The sequence below is a fragment of the Lonchura striata genome, chromosome 1 (assembly GCF_050655825.1).
Source record: "Lonchura striata isolate lonStrDom1 chromosome 1, ASM5065582v1, whole genome shotgun sequence".
Classification (NCBI taxonomy): Eukaryota; Metazoa; Chordata; class Aves; order Passeriformes; family Estrildidae; genus Lonchura; species Lonchura striata.
Window position 1 is genome coordinate 118,718,333 of NC_140703.1, and position 16,735 is coordinate 118,735,067.

At 59.1% G+C, this 16,735-nt stretch overlaps 1 protein-coding gene across 3 annotated transcripts; it reads left to right on the plus strand.

Moving 5' to 3' along the window:
• The first annotated feature begins 201 nt into the window (after positions 1 to 201).
• Positions 202 to 16,169, plus strand: LOC146768874 (folate receptor gamma-like). Of its 3 annotated transcripts, none has more exons than XM_085587956.1 (5): positions 11,095 to 11,227; positions 12,703 to 12,874; positions 13,956 to 14,144; positions 14,583 to 14,718; positions 15,510 to 16,169. In XM_085587956.1, exons 2-5 carry the CDS (start codon positions 12,731 to 12,733, stop codon positions 15,833 to 15,835), a joined length of 795 nt encoding a protein of 264 aa, XP_085444082.1. In that variant the 5' UTR covers positions 11,095 to 11,227; positions 12,703 to 12,730; the 3' UTR covers positions 15,836 to 16,169. The 3 variants fall into 3 exon arrangements, with proteins under 3 accessions (XP_085444067.1, XP_085444082.1, XP_085444074.1); XM_085587948.1 differs by having other exon boundaries at positions 11,109 to 11,227; positions 12,667 to 12,874; XM_085587941.1 differs by lacking the exons at positions 13,956 to 14,144; positions 14,583 to 14,718; positions 15,510 to 16,169 and adding an exon at positions 202 to 2,850 and having other exon boundaries at positions 4,895 to 11,227; positions 12,325 to 12,809.
• Positions 16,170 to 16,735: the final 566 nt, after the last annotated feature.

Here is a 16,735-nt window from a genome sequence, read left to right on the forward strand (position 1 = left end):
CTCAGGACCCTCCTCTGTCTGTGGGGCCGAGCCCGTGGCAGGCTCAGGAGCTCCACATTCCCAAAGGGATGGTGGGACACGTCCTGAGATCCAGCCTCCCTTCCCCATCCCCCTTCTGCTGCCCTGCTGCAAGTCTGGGGCAGGCCGTGTGCAAGGTGCCAGCTGCTGTTGAAAACTTTCCTGTTTCCCTAAGAGAGGGAATTTCACACCTTGTCCTCCTCCTGCCCTGCTCCCCCTCTGCTGGTCACAGGCAGGGCTCCCTTGGGGAAACTGAGGCACAAAGCAGAGCGGCTGCTTTCCAGAAGTGCCATGGAATGGTCATGGCAGGGCGGATCCCCTTCGGGACAGGGGCATGTTTGCTGTCCCATGTCCTGCTCCTAGCCAGGGACACAGCTAGATAAAGCCTACCTCAGAATGAATAGAATTCCTTAACATGTTTAGAATTCTTTCCTTAGAGTCTTAGCATCGTGGCATCCCAGACTGGTTTGGCTTGGAAGGGACATCAAAGCCCATCCATTTCTACCCCCTGCCATGGCAGGGACACCTTCTGCCGTGCCAGGCTGCTCCAGCCCTGTCCAGGCTGGCCTTAGCCAGGCCTTTACCCACGTTCTGACTGGACAGTGCTGCCCAGCCCATTTGGGGTGGGGGTGTAGTGTCCCCTTGACCAACCCAGCCCCAGGCCAGGCAGGTGGGTGCTGAGCCAGCTGTGCTCCAGCCAAGCTCCTCCTGTGCTCCCAACCCAGCCTTGTCCACTGGGACTGAGGAGCTTTTGGGTCTGGTTTAGGGTGGTTTAGGGTGATCCCGATCACGAAGTGACTGAGCTGGGAAGCACGAAGCTGTCCAGACTGAGCTCCGTGGATTCAAAGGCACAAAATTCACTCAGGATCTCCTGTGACCCCAGGAGCTTTTGTTTTTCACAAGTCCCATCCAAACAGGCCCTGAGTGGGGGTCTGGGGACACCAGCACTGCCTCAGGAAAGGCCTTTTCCTTTCTGCTTGGAATGTGGCAACTTCCCGGGGCAGCCTCTGCTGGTTCATGCCCAGGGAACCACAGACCTTTGGGGGATGCAAAAGGACCAAAAGACCCTCAGGATGAGGCAAAAGGACCAACCAGTTCTTTATTGACACAAACAGCAGCAGATCCACTTTTTCAGGCAGGGAAACTGAGGCACAGCTTAAAGCAGGGAGGGCAGGACAGCAGGAGGGACTGGGGCAGACCCGGTTTGTTCTCCCAGGAGCCCCCACCTGCCGTGAGACCCTGCTGCTCCCATCAGTGACTGGGATTTCCAGCAGAGCTGCTGGGGTTTCGCTGCTCCAAACCCATCCCTAATCTCGTCTCTGGGTTTTCCACCAGGCTGGGTTTGGTGCTGAGCTCTGCTCATTTGGGATTTCTCCACCCTCAGAGGTAAAACCCAGGCTGTGAGGCAGAGGGAGCAGAGCAGAGCTGGGGGTGAGCTGCCCCGACCCTACAAGGCTCAATTGACCCCACTCAGTTCCAGAGGTGTCCCAGACACGAGGCTGGAGCCAGGGGCAGCTGCTCCCCAGGGTTTGCAGCTTCCAGGTGTGGGAAGCACCTGCACCCCTGTCCCCGAAAAGCCCTGCCCCAAATCTCCTTGCTCTGCACCATCCCAGCCCCAGTGCCCGGGGAGCCTCCTCGCTGCCCAGTGTGTCCGTCCCTGCTAGGCAGGCAGGAAATGGCTCCGTGATGTGAGGGGGCACCCCGGCCCCAGCCCCGCTCTGCCCGGCTGCCGAGGGGAGCTGGGGAGCTGCTGCTGTGTGGCACGAAGGGTCCCCAGCCCCTGCAGCAGCCGGCACGGCCGTGCAAAGCTGGGGCAGGGGGGACGGCCACGGGGCACAGCAGAGCTCGGGCGGGCAGGGCGGGCGCTGAGCTGGCGCTGCGCTGCTTGCACTGGCCGGGCCAGGTGCTGCTGCTGAAGATGACTTTGTCCTCCTCCTTCCCTCTGTGTGCTGTGGGGACGCTTGTCGGAGAGCTCCTGGAGGACACAGTCAGCAGCTCTGTGCGGGCCCGGGCCAGCCCCGGAGCAGCCGCTGGCTGCAGGGAGCAGACCCTGGGAATCCCAGTTCTGGAGCTGGACAGTGGACATGGCTCTGGGCACGGCTCTGCACAGGCTCCTGGCTGCTCTGGGTGCCGGAGGGAAGGGAACCAAGCGGGCCAGGCTCGTGTCGTCCCTGAGGAGGAGCAGGGCTGGGTGCTGCGGGCCGTGCCCACGCGAGCGCTGCTGCTGTGGTGGCCCCGGGGACGGGCTCAGCTCTCGGGACATCCTTCAGCCACCAGGCCCCAGGCAGGCCGAGCTGGCCCCGGCCGTCCCGTGGTCCCGAGTGCGCCAGGGGTTGGCTGGGGGTCACCAGGAGGAGAGGGGCGTGGGCCTGGCAGGGTCCCCCTGCACTTCTGGGCTGGGGTCCCAAACAGGAGCTGACGCAGGAGCAGCCCCCGGCTTTGCCAAGGGACCTTTACAGAACGTGGCTTTGGGCTCAGCCAGGAACCAGAAACTCCAGGTGGCTTCTCTTTAAAATTACACAGGTTCTGGCCTCCCTGCTTTGTCTCTGCTTCACCTGGAGCGTTTTGCCTGGCTCAGGCTGTACCGCCAGCCTGCTGGAAACATCAGTCATTCCACAATTAGCAGGCATTAATTAGGCTGCTGGAGCTTCCAGGGGATGCTGCAGCTCAGCCTCCTCATCTGGCCCATTTAGACTTGGGATCACAGACTCACAGACAGGTTTGGGTTGGAAGGGACCTTAAATGCCATCTCATTCCGAGCCCCTGTGCTGCCAGTGCCACGTCCCCACGTGCCACTCCTCAATCTCTGCCCGGAGATCCCGGCAGAGCCAGGTGAGACCCCCTGTCCTCCCCCTCAGAGCTGTCCTCAGAGCCCGGCCCCTGGGAAGGAGCTTTGGGACACACCGTGGGTGGTAGAGGCTTCCCCAGGCTCAAAAAACCCCACAGGAGAGCCCCTGGGTCCTGAAACAGCCCCTGGGTCCCCCGACAGCCCCTGGGTCCCCAACAGCCCCTGGGTCCCCAAACAGCCCCTGGGTCCCCAACAGCCCCTGGGTCCCCAAAGAGCCCCTGGGTCCCCAAACAGCCCCTGGGTCCCCCGACAGCCCCTGGGTCCCCAAACAGCCCCTGGGTCCCCAAACAGCCCCTGGGTCCCCCGACAGCCCCTGGGTCCCCAACAGCCCCTGGGTCCCCAAACAGCCCCTGGGTCCCCAAAGAGCCCCTGGGTCTCGAGGGTAACTGGGGAGCCCGAAGGGTAACTGGGGAGCCCCGAGGGTAACTGGGGAGCCCGAAGGGTAACTGGGGAGCCCCGAGGATAACTGGGGAGCTCGAAGGATAACTGGGGAGCCCGAAGGGTAACTGGGAGCCCGAAGGGTAACTGGGGAGCCCCGAGGATAACTGGGGAGCCCGAAGGGTAACTGGGAGCCCGAAGGGTAACTGGGGAGCCCCGAGGATAACTGGGGAGCACGGAGGGTAACTGGGGAGCCCGAAGGGTAACTGGGGAGCACGGAGGGTAACTGGGGAGCCCGAAGGGTAACTGGGAGCCCGGGGACACCCGCACGGCCAGAGCCGGGTGCCGTCCTGCCCCTGCGAGGGATGTGCGGGCCGGACGCCGCAAATCCCCGTCCCCTTGCCGGGACTGCCCCGGCGCGGGGCGGGCGGCGGAGCGCGGCTCGATGCTTCCCTCTGCCGGGGCCGCGGCCGGAGCGGGCGGCCCGGGGCGGGGCGGGCGCGGGCTGCGGATGGGTGCGGGATGGGTGCGGGGTGCGGGATGGGTGCGGGATGGGTGTGGGGTGCAGGATGGGTGTCAGGGTGTGGGGTGCGAGTCAGGGTATGGGGTGCAGGATGGGGGTCAGGGTGTGGGGTGTGGGATGGGGATGTGGATGCAGGATGTGGGAAATGGGATGTGGGATATGGGATGCAGGATGTGGGATGCTGGATATGGGATGTGAGATATGGGATGTGGCTGCGGGATGCAGCATGTGGGATGTGAGATGCAGCATGTGAAATGCAGGATATGGGATACGGGATGTGAGGTGCAGGATGTGAGGTCCCGGATGTGGGATGCAGGATGTGGGATGCTGGATATGGGATGCGAGATATGGGATGTGGCTGTGGGATGCAGCATGTGGGATGTGAGATGTGGGATGTGAGATGCAGGATGTGAGATGCAGCATGTGAAATGCAGGATGTGGGATGCAGGATGTAGGATGCAGGATATAGCTGCAGGATGCAGGATGTGGATGCAGGATATAGCTGCAGGATGCAGGATGTGGATGCAGGGTGAGGGAGGCAGATGTAGAGGCAGGAGATGGGATGAGATGCAGAATCCAGAGGTAGGAGGCAGATGCAGGATGCAATAGGCAAGTGGAGGCTGTGGAAAATGGAAATGCAGGAGGTGGGTGTGGTTGCAGGGTGAGGGAGGTGGGATGCAGATGTGGATGAGGAAGCAGGACGAGGGAGGTGGGATGCAGATGTGGATGCAGATCTGGATGCAGGATGAGGGAGGTGGGATGCGGATATGGATGCAGATCTGGGTGCAGGATGAGGGAGGTGGGATGCAGATGTGGATGCAGATCTGAATGCAGGACGAGGGAGGTGGGATGCAGATGTGGATGCAGATCTGAATGCAGGATGAGGGAGGTGGGATGCAGATATGGATGAGGGATGCTCTAGTCCCTCCTCTCCCCATCACCCTGTGGCCTCAGCCTGCACTGGGAGTTCCCCAGGTCACCAAGAAGAGGAACCATCTCCACAGAGTCACACAGGCTGCCCCATGCCAGATGCACCCAGAGGCTCTGGGTGCCATGTCAGGACCTTCACAGAAAGGTTTTTTAATTCCATTCTTCCTTTTGTCACATTCCTCCTTTTCCTGGAGCAGGGAGACAGCCCAGAAGTCGAGTCCCTGTGAGAGGCTGCTCTCCTGCACAGCCTCTGCAGAGAAACTTCACCTGAAGGCTTCTCCCGAGGAACCTCAGCAAAGCCTCAGCCAGAGCCAGGACCCACGTGCCTTGGGAGGTCTGGGGGGTGTAACTGCCACCCCCTCCCTGCCCCAAGGATCATGGAATCATTAAAGTGGCAAAAGACCTCCAGGATGGAGAGAAACTATTTACAAGAGCCTGGAGGGACAGGAGCCAGGGAATGGCTCCCACTGCCAGAGGGCAGGGCTGGGTGGGAGATTGGGAATTGGGAATTGTTCCCTGGCAGGGTGGGCAGGGCTGGGATGGAATTCCCAGAGCAGCTGGGGCTGCCCCTGGATCCCTGGCAGTGCCCAGGGCCAGGTTGGACACTGGGGCTGGAGCAGCCTGGCACAGTGGGAGGTGTCCCTGCCGTGGCAGGGGTGGAAGTAGATGATCCTTAAGGTCCCTTCCACCCAAACCACTTCCAGATTCCATGATTCTCCGGTATGCCCTCACACCTGGGAGCCCCAGGCAGACCTGTGGCCAGCCCACCTCGGGGTGGGTCTCACAGCTCACAGCCTGTCTGGGATGCTGCAGCAGGCAGGAATCCCACCTCCAGGTGGGACCCCAATCCCTGTCAGCCCCTCTGCAGACCCGCAGACCTGGTCCTCAAAGCTGCCAATCTCTGGGAGCTGCATTTGCTTTTCTGGTTAATCTTCAACTCCCCTTTGTGCCCACAAGAATAACTGTTCCCACTGATAACCCCTGCCCGCTCCCTGTGATCCCTGTGGCTCTGCTTCCTAATTAACTGATGGAAATTACTGATATCCCTGGCACAATGGTGTGGATATCCAGCACTCTGCTATACAACTTTAGACTTTATTGAGGTATTTATTCATTATATTTTTTAGCAAAGAAAGCAGGCACAGCCTCATTTTCTATTAGATGTTTTTGTGGGAGAGAAATCAATAGAGGAAATTATGTTTGGTTCAAATATTTATGCTGTGACATCACTCAGGGTATGGGCATTTCTCCAAATGAACCACATGAAGTGTGCAAAGCACAAAGCCACATCTGACCATAAAAAATGGCATACACAGAGTCTTGGAATCGTGGAATGGTTTGAACTGGAAGGGACCTTAAAGGCCACAGAATCAGAGAATCATAGAATAGAATCATTGAGGCTGGCAAAGCCCTCCCAGCCCAGGGAGTCCCAGCTGGGCCCCATGCCCACCTTGTCCCCAGCCCAGAGCACTCAGTGCCACCTCCAGGGGACACCTGCAGGGATGGGCACTGCAAAGCTCCCTGGGCAGCCCCTGCCAGGGCCTGAGCACCCTTTCCATGGGGAAATTGCTGCTGCTGTCCCAGCTGAGCCTGCCCTGGCCCAGCCTGAGGCTGTGATTATCGTGAGAATTCACAACTCTTAGGTGGAATTTTCTCACCCCAGTCTGTGCAGTAATTCCAGTTGGCACCAGGTGATGAGTTTGCCCTTCAATTTTGAACATCCTTTCTGCTGTCTTTGTGAGCTGTGTTACCCCACCACCCCTGTGAGGCTCCAGCACACAGCCCCAGCTCCAGCCCAGCTCCTCCGTGGCTGTGGGGTCACTTTTGGCTTCCTGCAGCTTCCTGGTGGTCCAGGACTGACCCGATTTTTGCTCTGTGCACAACCAGAGTCACCACAGTGGGACCAGCAGCAGATGTTGGCCATGAGAATGTCAGCAGTGGGAGAAGAATTTTTCAGGGATTTGTGTCTTGGACAGGCTGATCACTGCAGCACGGGGGTTAGCACAGCACAGGTGTGAGAGGTGCAGGTGTTCAAGGCCCTGGTCTCACTGGTGGAGAAAGTGTGCATGGAATGCATCCTGTCGGGGCCAAAGCAGGGATTGGGAACAAAACCCCACAGCCCTGCAGCACCTGCAGCCCCTCGCTGTCAGCTGGCCTGGCACACCCAGCCCCAGTCCAGGACAGGGCCTGGAGCTGCTGGGTCCCCTCCTGCCCAGGAGCCCCAGCTCAGCCCCAGCTCCCCCAGCATCAGCACCAGCCCCCTCCTGCAGGTCTCCGGGTGACCTTGGGCTCAGGGGCACCCACCAGGCCCCCAGGCCCTTTTCCCGTTCTCCTTTCTGCTCAGATGGTCTTCCCCTGGAATAAAAGCACCGATTATAATGAACTTTAACCCAAAATCTGTGGGACAGGTCTGCTCAGGCCCCAGGCAGCAGCACAGTCTGCCCCCAGGCACTGGTTCACTCCTGCTAATTTTGGCTAATGCTAACGAGGAGCTGTTGTGGCTCAGCTGGGGGTTTGAGGTGATCAGTGCCCACCTCAGCCCCCCCGACAGCCTTGAGGCCACTGCAGCTTCCCACGGGAGCTGCCATCAGCAAAATCCTCAGGGAAACATCCTCCCCCTGCCAGCCGTGCCCTCTGGCACAGGGACTGAAGGGATTTGTTTCTTCTCTGGAATTTTCACCTAGTGGAAGGTGTCCCTGCCTGTGGCAGGGGTGGAACTGGATGGGTTTTAAGGTCCCTGCCAACCCAAAGCCTTCTGTTAGAATACATGAAATAAAAGCCTCTCTGAGCCCCTCAGAGAGAGAAAGGAATGCAGGGATTGAACTGGAACCTTTAGAGAAACTGAAGTATGTTAAGCCACACAGACATGAAGCAGGAGTGTAAGTTTTAGTTTTAAGTAAGTAGAAATATATGTTAGGAGACTGGGTTAGCAGTAAAAGGCCCTAAAGCCTAGTTTAAAGTTCAGTAGTGATACCTTTCACAAAATTAACTTAGTTCCAGACATCATGAAAACACAGCAGAGCATTGCTTGCATTTCTAGATAGAACAGATAGAACATCTGTGTGAACAGACAGAACTCTATGTGTAGGTTTTGGGTAAGAACAGACACTGCTTTTGCACATTAGAATTAAGCTTGGCTAGGTGTAAGAAGAATGTTTTAGAATCGTGTTTTTAGCTGATCAGATGGTTTATGAGTAAAATCCCCCTGTGTTAGGGGGCAGAAGAGGTAGTAGCAGCTGCTGCTAGCTGCTGCTGCTTCTGCTGCCTCTGCTCAGAACATCAAGACCCTGTGCCAGAAAGCTTTTAGCTTTTTTTAGCCTGGATTTTAATACTCTGAACTCTTCGCCTTCGAGGCTGGTGTATTCATGCAATAAACAACTTTACAGCAACCAGCAACTGCTCCTGTCTCTTTGAAGACCCAAGGCCAGCTCATACCTCGACCCCTTCTGTCTTTCCCTGGCCGTGCCAGCCTGGCTGAGCTGTGCCACAGCTCCTGCAGCCGTGCCAGAGCGTGGCCACTGCTGGCCACGGCTTTGTGCCGCGTTTGCAGGGTCCCGGGGCCCTGAGCCGTGCCAGCCCTGCTGCCTGGGCACTTGTCCTGTGGCTTTGCTCCCTCCAGCTTTCCCTCAGACCATGCAGTGGCTCTCTGCTCCTCGCTGCTGCTGCAAACTTGCCTCTGAGGGAGGCAGAGCACAGCAAACCTCTGGCTGGGGCACAGGGGCAAGGCTGCAGCACGTGGGGCAGGCACAGAATGCACAGCAGCACGGCAGGGCCCCAGGAGAGGGGACCAGGCTGTGGCACAGAGGGGCACAGGGCAGTGAGGGACGGGCACGGGCTGCCACTGCAGACCTCATGGCTACAAACACCTCTGGAATGCTCAGGTAAGGAAATACGAGCACAGAGAGGGACAAAAATGGTTTGGAGGTGACAAAGAGAGCAAAGAAGGAGCCTCTGGTGTGGAAAAATGCAGCATTTTTAGGTAAGGGGGTGTACGGGGATACAGGCAGGACAACAGGGAGATGGTGCAGTGCTCTGCATCAGCCCATGCACAAGTTCCCCCTGCAAGGACACGGTCTAGACATTCACACGGGACAGCCTGGAAAGTTCTTTGGCGAGATGGGGGGATCTGCACACCCAGAACACAGTGACTGTCCAGGGAAAGGTCACAGGAAATGTAATTCAGGGCTGAACCACAGCTAGATGGAAAAGCCTGTCCCTGGAAGTGTTCCAGGCCAGGCTGGACAGGGCTGGGAGCAAGCTGGGACAGTGGAAGCTGTCCATGCCCATGCAGGGCTGGAACTGGATGAGCTTTAATGTCCCTCCCAACCAAACACTCCTTTGACTCCGATTTCTGCTTTTCAACAAATTTTGTCTGAGTAAACATCAAGTCAACCAAGTGTCTGCTGGTACCAAATGGCTCCAGGACCAGCTGTGAAAATCTGCAGAAGTCCCTGCTGCAGAAGCCTGGGCAGGAAGGAGTAAAAGCATTGCTGGTGTCCACTGGAGCAAGAAATTTGAACCAGGATTAGAGCAGGATGTGTCTGGGAAGGGGCAGGGCCCTCGTGGGGCAGCCCCGTTTTGGGGCCAACTTCCCTGTTCTGGTCTGTGGTGACCGAGCAATACAAAGGACAGGGCAGCCCTGGGGCCAGGAGGGGCATCAGCTGCTGGCTGAGAGCAGATCCAGTGCAGAGGATCTACCAGGAGACCCCCAGAGCCCCTGGAGCCACTTCCAGAAAGGCCCAGAAGAACAGAGTGCAGGTGCTCCCAGGAAGGGCAGGGACCCCGATGCCAGGGAGGGGAAACTTTCCTACAAAAAGTGCCCCCAGACCCGGGCGGTGCCCCAGGACTCCCTGCTTGGATCAGTGCTGAAGCCAGGACTGGTGATCTCCTTTCCTATCCAGTCTCTCTTTCACACTCTTCTGCCTCCCTCTTTCATTTTACTCTTTTATTTTTCTCACTGTTACAACGTAGGGGCAAAACTTGTGTTGATTTCCAGGCCGAGTGTGGAGCTGGCCAATAAAACCTGGTTTTTGAGCTTTGTTTGTGGGACCCTTCTGGCTTTTGCCATTCCTTTGTGACCATGGGCACCTATGACTCTTGGGTGCTCCCTTCTACACAAGAGCGGGACGTGACACCTGGTACGACTGAGTCACCGAGCAATAAAACAACAGATTTCAAAGAAAAAGCAGCTGAGATGAGCACACAGTGATGCACTGGGGAGAGCACGTCAGATGGAAGATGACAGGCTGGTGGCTGACAATTATCTCTCAGGAACAAGCTGTCACTGCTCTGACAATGTTACAACACAGTTCAGTGATCAGCAGTTCCAAAAACAAAGCAGATATTAGAAATTCCCTGGCAAGGAGCAGGAAACGTGGCCAGGACAGTGCAGGGCATCTGAAACTGCCACAGTCCTGAGCCTCGGGGGGCAAAACTCTTCTGGTGGAGGCAGCAGAGGTGGCAAAGGGCCCGAAGTGGGTGCGGGGATCTGCCCAGTGACATCTCCAGTGTGAGAAGCACAAAGTTGTTTTCTACCTGCCAGGAGGGGACAGCCGGGGGGTCGGGCTCTGCTCCAGGAACAGGGACAGGAGGAGAGGGAACGGCCTCAGGCTGGGCCAGGGCAGGCTCAGCTGGGACAGCAGCAGCAATTTCCCCATGGAAAGGGTGCTCAGGCCCTGGCAGGGGCTGCCCAGGGAGCTTTGCAGTGCCCATCCCTGCAGGTGTCCCCTGGAGGTGGCACTGAGTGCTCTGGGCTGGGGACAATGTGGGGAGGTCCCTTCCAACCTCAGGGATTCTGTGATCACCAGAGCAGGGTCTACCAGAGCCTGAAGTGCTCACACATGAAATTTAGAAGGATTTGCTCTTCATGCAAGTGATTCATCACTGAAACAGCAGTGCTGTGTGTGAAGAAAAGAGCAAATCAGCCCCCAGACCTGCTCCAGGAGAAGACTCTGCTCCCATGCTGAGGGCGAGGGCTTTCCACAGGCTCTGGTGAAGCTTTCAGCTCCAGTGGATGTGCTCAGGGGTTACAAGGAGGTTCATTGCTGCCCCTCAGCACCTGCATTTCTGGTTTGTGGTGGGAGTTGTTCTTTTCCTTCTGAGGCAGCAGCCTGGGTGTCATTTGCTGCCTTTTGCACTTACCCGACTTGTTCCCTACCCAGAGCCCTGGGTCGGTCCCTGCTGGCTCCTCTGCCCAGTGCCATGGGCAGATGGCAGTGCCTGGTGCAGGGAGCAGAGAGGGCTTGGGGTGAAGCCCAGGGCTGAGCAGACAGCTGCTCTGGGAAGGAACGCTGGATCTCTCCCAGGCAGGAGGTGCTGCTTGCGAAAGGCTGGAGCGGCCCTGTCACCCAAACATTGTCCCCTGTGCTGCCAAACACTGGCACCAGCCCCAGCCCCAGCCCCTTGCAGAGGGGGAAGTTCCTCCCCAGAGGCAGCACCCGTGCCAGCAGCTTTGCAGTTAAAGCTGCCCCGGGAAGCTGCTGAGCTGAGTGTGTTGAGCGGTGTGCAGAGCTTAGAGGCTTTTTCGACTGGTAAGGCTGACGCTGATTTGGGGCACAAATGTAGTTGTAACGCAGGTTAGCTGCTTCCTAGCTCTCACGTTTCTGTGTCTGCCTCCCCAGGCCTGAAGCTGCTTTTTCTGGGGTGTTTTGTGCTGTTTTAATGCTGTAAATGCTTTGTCTTGCTTCTGTGTTCTGCAAAATTCTTCTTAAAATGTGTCTGCTTCAGACCCTTGTGCTGTGTCAACAAGGAATGGGAAGGAATTTTCTTGGTTAAGTCTTGATGTTGGTTGATTGGTGTGGGGTTGGTTTTAGGGCTTTTTTTTTAGAAAATGACTATAAAATTGGTCCCGGCCTCTAGGCAGGCAGAGGAGGCCAAGGATGTGTGAAATATCTTTTGTCACTCAAATCAGACCAGGCTGGAGCACCCTGGGATGGTGGGAGGTAACTGCACATGGCAGGGGTGGAATGAGATGGGCTTTAAGATTCCTCCCAGCCCAAACCCTCCTGTGATTCTTTGGTGATTCAGCCCTCCTGGAGACCTCGGGAGAGGGTTTCCAGGTCTCAGACGCAGATAAAGAAAATGTTTTCCTGTCCTAGCACAGCCCTGCAGCTCCTGGCCCACGCAGGCTGCTGTGCTTGGTGCATTCCCTGCCCCTCTGAGCACTCAGGAGAATCATCCCTGAGCTCCCCGTGTTTGGGGGGGTGCAGGAGGTTGGGGGGCTGGAAGCTGCTCTCTGAAGCAGTGGGGTGGCAAGAGGGCCCCGAATGAGGGGGTCTGGGAGCACCCCTCCTCGCCCAGGGGGATGGAGTGACCAGTCCCAGCTCTCCCGGGCTGTTTGTCCCGCTGATAACGGGGCCTGACCTTGCAGCCAGCCTCGGGGGGGCTGCACGGTGTCCTTGGTGCCACCCGCTGCTGCCAGCTCCTCAGGAGTGCCACAGCACCTCCCTCACTGCTGCCGGCACCCAACCCTGTCCTGGGCTGTCCCCTCTCTGCCATCCCTGTCCCTTCTCTCCCAGCCCTGTCCCCTCTCACACCCCTGTCCCCTCTCTACAGCCCTGTCCCCTCTCACATCCCTGTCCCCTCTCACACCCCTGTCCCCTCTCACATCTCTGTCCCCTCTCTCCAGCCCTGTCCCCTCTCTCACACCCCTGTCCCCTCTCCCATCTCTGTCCCTTCTCTCCCATCCGTGTCCCCTCTCACATCTCTGTCCCCTCTCTGCCATCCCTGTCCCCTCTCCCAGCCCTGTCCCCTCTCTCCCATCCCTGTCCCCTCTCCCACCCCTGTCCCCTCTCTCCCATCCCTGTCCCCTCTCTCCCATCCCTGTCCCCTCTCACATCCCTGTCCCCTCTCACATCTCTGTCCCCTCTCTCCCATCCCTGTCCCCTCTCACACCCCTGTCCCCTCTCCCACCCCTGTCCCCTCTCTCCCATCCCTGTCCCCTCTCTCACATCCCTGTCCCCTCTCCCAGCCCTGTCCCCTCTCCCACCCCTGTCCCCTCTCCCAGCCCTGTCCCCTCTCAGCTCGCTCCCGGGATGGCAGTGTCGCTGGCGGTGGCCCTGGTGGTGGCTCTGGCGCTGCTGGCCGCCGAGGCACTGAAGGAGCCGCTGCTGAACGTCTGCATGGACGCCAAACACCACAAGAGCGAGCCGGGCCCCGAGGGGAGCCTGTACGAGCAGGTGGGAGCAGGGCTGGGCTGGCCGGCGGTGGGGCACTGCAGGCACTGCGGGCACTGCGGGCACTGGGGCTCTGGGGCACTGTGAACACTGAGAACACTGTGGACACTGCGGGCACTGTGGACACTGCGGGCACTGTGGTCACTGCAGGCACTGCGGTCACTGCAGGCACTGCGGACACTGCGGGCACTGCGGGCTCTGGGGCACTGCGGGCACTGCGGGCACTGCGGGCACTGGGGCACTGCGGGCTCTGGGGCACTGGGGCACTGCGGGCACTGCGGGCTCTGCAGGCACTGGGGCACTGCGGGCTCTGCGGGCTCTGCGGGCTCTGCGGGCACTGTGGACACTGCGGGCACTGCGGGCACTGCGGGCACTGGGGCACTGCGGGCTCTGCGGGCTCTGCGGGCACTGCGGGCACTGCGGACACTGTGGACACTGTGGGCACTGCGGGCGCTGTGGGCTCTGGGGCACTGTGAACACTGTGGGCACTGCGGGCTCTGGGGCACTGTGAACACTGCAGGCACTGCGGGCACTGCGGGCTCTATGGGCACTGCGGGCTCTGGTGCACTGCGGGCACTGCGGGCTCTGCGGGCACTGCAGGCACTGTGAACACTGCGGGCACTGCCAGCACTGCAGGCTGGGCCATCACTCGCCCCAGGGCTGCAGCCTGCCCTGGCTGGGAGATCCCTCTGTCCCATCCTCCTGCAGCAGCTGCCCAAGCAGTGCCACTGCCGGGGGCTCTGCCACCATCTCTGACACCCCTGGAGCTCGGCTAGCCCGGAGCCCAGCCGGGAAAGGACGGGGAGAAGGGAGGAAGGGCTCTGCTCTGCTCCCTCGCAGGGTGGGACACTCTCCTTGCTCTGCCCTTGGCAGGGGAAGGAGGGTTTGGTTTGTTTCTGTCCCTTGGGCTGGCACAATTGCTCCGGAGCTGGTCTCCTGCCCCTCCAGCTCTGCCTTGCTGCGGTGCCCAGCTCCTGAAGCCAAAGTGACCGAGAGTTCGCTGGGTAGACAAAATGCCGTGGCTGCTGCGGGCTCTTGCGGTGGCTGTGCCCGCTGGAGCTGCTGCCCGTCCCCTCTGTTGCAGTGCTCCCCCTGGAAGGACAATGCCTGCTGCACAGCCAACACCAGCCTGGAAGCCCACAAGGACCAGTCCTACCTCTACAACTTCAACTGGAACCACTGTGGGGTGATGCCACCCAAGTGCAAGCGCCACTTCATCCAGGACACGTGCTTGTACGAGTGCTCACCCAACCTGGGGCCCTGGATCGAGCAGGTGGGGTCAGATCAGGGAACCGTGGAACTGTTTTGGGTTGGGAGGGACATTAAAACTCATCCTGTTCCACCCCTGCCATGGCAGGGACCCCTCCCACTGCCCCAGGCTGCTCCAGCCCCAGTGTCCAACCTGGCCTTGGGCACTGCCAGGGATCCAGGGCAGCCCCAGCTGCTCTGGGCACCTGTGCCAGGGCCTGCCCACCCTGCCAGGGAAGGATTTCTCTTCAATATCTAGGGTGTCTCAGCTTTTCCCACAGGCTAGAAAGATTGCAAGGGCTTTTCTGTCCTCAGACTGATGGAAGAACTCCTGTGTCAAGCCACATCTCTGCTGGGGCTGAGACTCCTCTGGGGTCAGCTGTGGTCCCCGTGGGAGGGGCTGGGAGGATCTGAGACGTGGCAGATCTTGCCCCTGGCCCCTGAGTGCTCCTGTGTCCCGCAGGTTGACAGCAGCTGGCGTCGGGAGAGGATCCTCCACGTGCCCCTCTGCAGGGAGGACTGCGAGGAGTGGTGGGAGGACTGCAAGGACGCCCTCACCTGCAAGGAGAACTGGCACAAGGGCTGGAACTGGGCCACAGGTCGGTGGGCTCTGGCAGGGGTGGGCTCTGGCAGCTTTCCTCACCCCCCAGGCAGGTCCCCGGCAGTGCCACTGCTGCCAGGACCCCTCTGTCCTCTCTGGGGTGGCCGGGCAGGTGGCACTGCCCCGCTCAGGTGTGGCTGTGGGCTGTGGGCAGGTGAGCTGCCCCTCGCAGGGGAAGGACAGGAGGAGGGCTGTGCTCCCACCAGGGTTTTGTGCCACGCTGCTCTGTCCCCAGGAACCTCTGCCGGATCGCTCCCTGTCTCACAAACGGGTGGGACCCTGCCTGGTGGCAGACCCGGGGTTTATTATCTGTATCATACAAGCAAAAAGCAAGAGACACAGGGAAATAATAACATCCATGCAAATCCACAGCAGAGACAAGATGGCAGCTTAGGCAAAGCCTTTTTCTGCATAGTCTTTGACCCAATAGCGTAAAAGAAAAGGTGCAAAGTCATTATACTCTAATCAATAAGACAAGGACCCACGTGGGTTTAACATTAACAAAAGGACTTCCATGAACCTCAAACAATACACAGTAATTCATTATTTAAGACTGAAACTTTTTCTATCTTTGCAAAGCATATATCTAGGACTTTTCACACCATGAACTATCAATAAGTTCTTGTTCTTCCTTGTTCCTTATGATAACTATAAATGTGTTCACTTGGTTCTGATTTTCCTCGCCTCCCATGAGAAGGTTTAGAAATTTCTCAGCCTTTCTCAGCTTTATGTCTACTTTCAGGGGCCTTTCTGCACTTTCTGAAGTATTGGCATTTTCTGTTCCTACAGGAACCAACCGCTGTCCCTGGGGCTCCATGTGCAGGCCCTTCAGCCAGGTCTTCCCCCGGCCCCAGGACCTGTGTGAGAAGATCTGGTCCAACTCCTTCCGCTACAGCCGCGAGCCGCGGGGCAGCGGCCGCTGCATCCAGATGTGGTTCGACCCTGCCCGGGGCAACCCCAACGTGGCTGTGGCACGGTTCTACGCCCGGAGCCAGAGATCCCAGCCGGGGCAGGCGGCCGGGGCCGCGCGGGCACCGCCCTGCCCCGTGCTGCTGCTGCTGCCCCCGGCCCTGCTGCTGCTGCCCGGGCGGCTGGGGGCTCTGGGCTCCCTGTGAGCACCTGTGAGGGGCACGGCCGGGCTGCCCAGCTGCCCTGCAGGAGCAACGCACACGCAACTGTCTGTCTGTCTGTCTGTCTGTCTGTCTGTCTGTCCCAGCGCCCAGCATGAGCTGTGTTGCTGGACCTTGGCACCACCTCTCGGCTGCTGACCAGAGCAGGGATTTTCGTGCCTCTGGGGAGGAGCAGTGCAGTCTGCTCCGATGTGGGAGCTCCTGCCCATCTGTTCCCCCCACGGCGTGTGCTGGCGTGGCTGAGCGCTGGTGGCTGGTGCTCCGGCCTGCTGGGACTCCCTGAAGGGTGGCTTTGATAATAAAGTCTGGCTCTGGATCAGCCTTGCTGTACTGATGTGAAATACTCCTGGGGCGTCCTGGGGGTGGTGGGGGGTGTGGGGTCTGTCAATGTAGGAATTGCTCTGAGGGGAGGAAAGACCATAAAATTATGAATGGTTTGGATTGGAAGAGATGTCAAATCTCATTTCTTTCCATTCTCCTGCCATGGCAGGGACACCTCCCATTGTCCCAGGCTGCTCCAACCTGGCTTGGGCACTGCCAGGGATCCAGGAGAATCTGGGAATTCCATCCCAGCCCTGCCCACCCTGCCAGGGAACAATTCCCAATTCCCAATCTCCCAGCCAGCCCTGCCCTCTGGCAGTGGGAGCCATTCCCTGGCTCCTGTCCCTCCATCCTTGTCCCCAGTCCCTCTGCAGCTCTCCTGGAGCCCCTCCAGGCCCTGGCAGGGCTCTGAGCTCTCCCTGGAGCTTCTCCTCTCCAGGTTGAGCATTCCCAGCTCTGCCAGCCTGGCTCCAGCCCCGTGGCCCCTCTGGGCTCTCTCCAGAGCTCCAGGTCCTGGCTGTGCTGGCCCCAGGGCTGGGGCAGAGCAGCAGAAGTGTCCCTGAT

What these genes read in the sequence shown, in the direction of transcription:
- LOC146768874 (XM_085587941.1), top strand. Translation starts at nt 10,711, where the DNA reads ATGTGCTCAGGGGTTACAAGGAGGTTCATTGCTGCCCCTCAGCACCTG. An exon ending in CTTAGAGGCTTTTTCGACTG is followed by an intron (nt 11,228 to 12,324) that starts GTAAGGCTGACG and finishes CCCTCTCTCCAG; the next exon opens with CCCTGTCCCCTCTCTCACAC.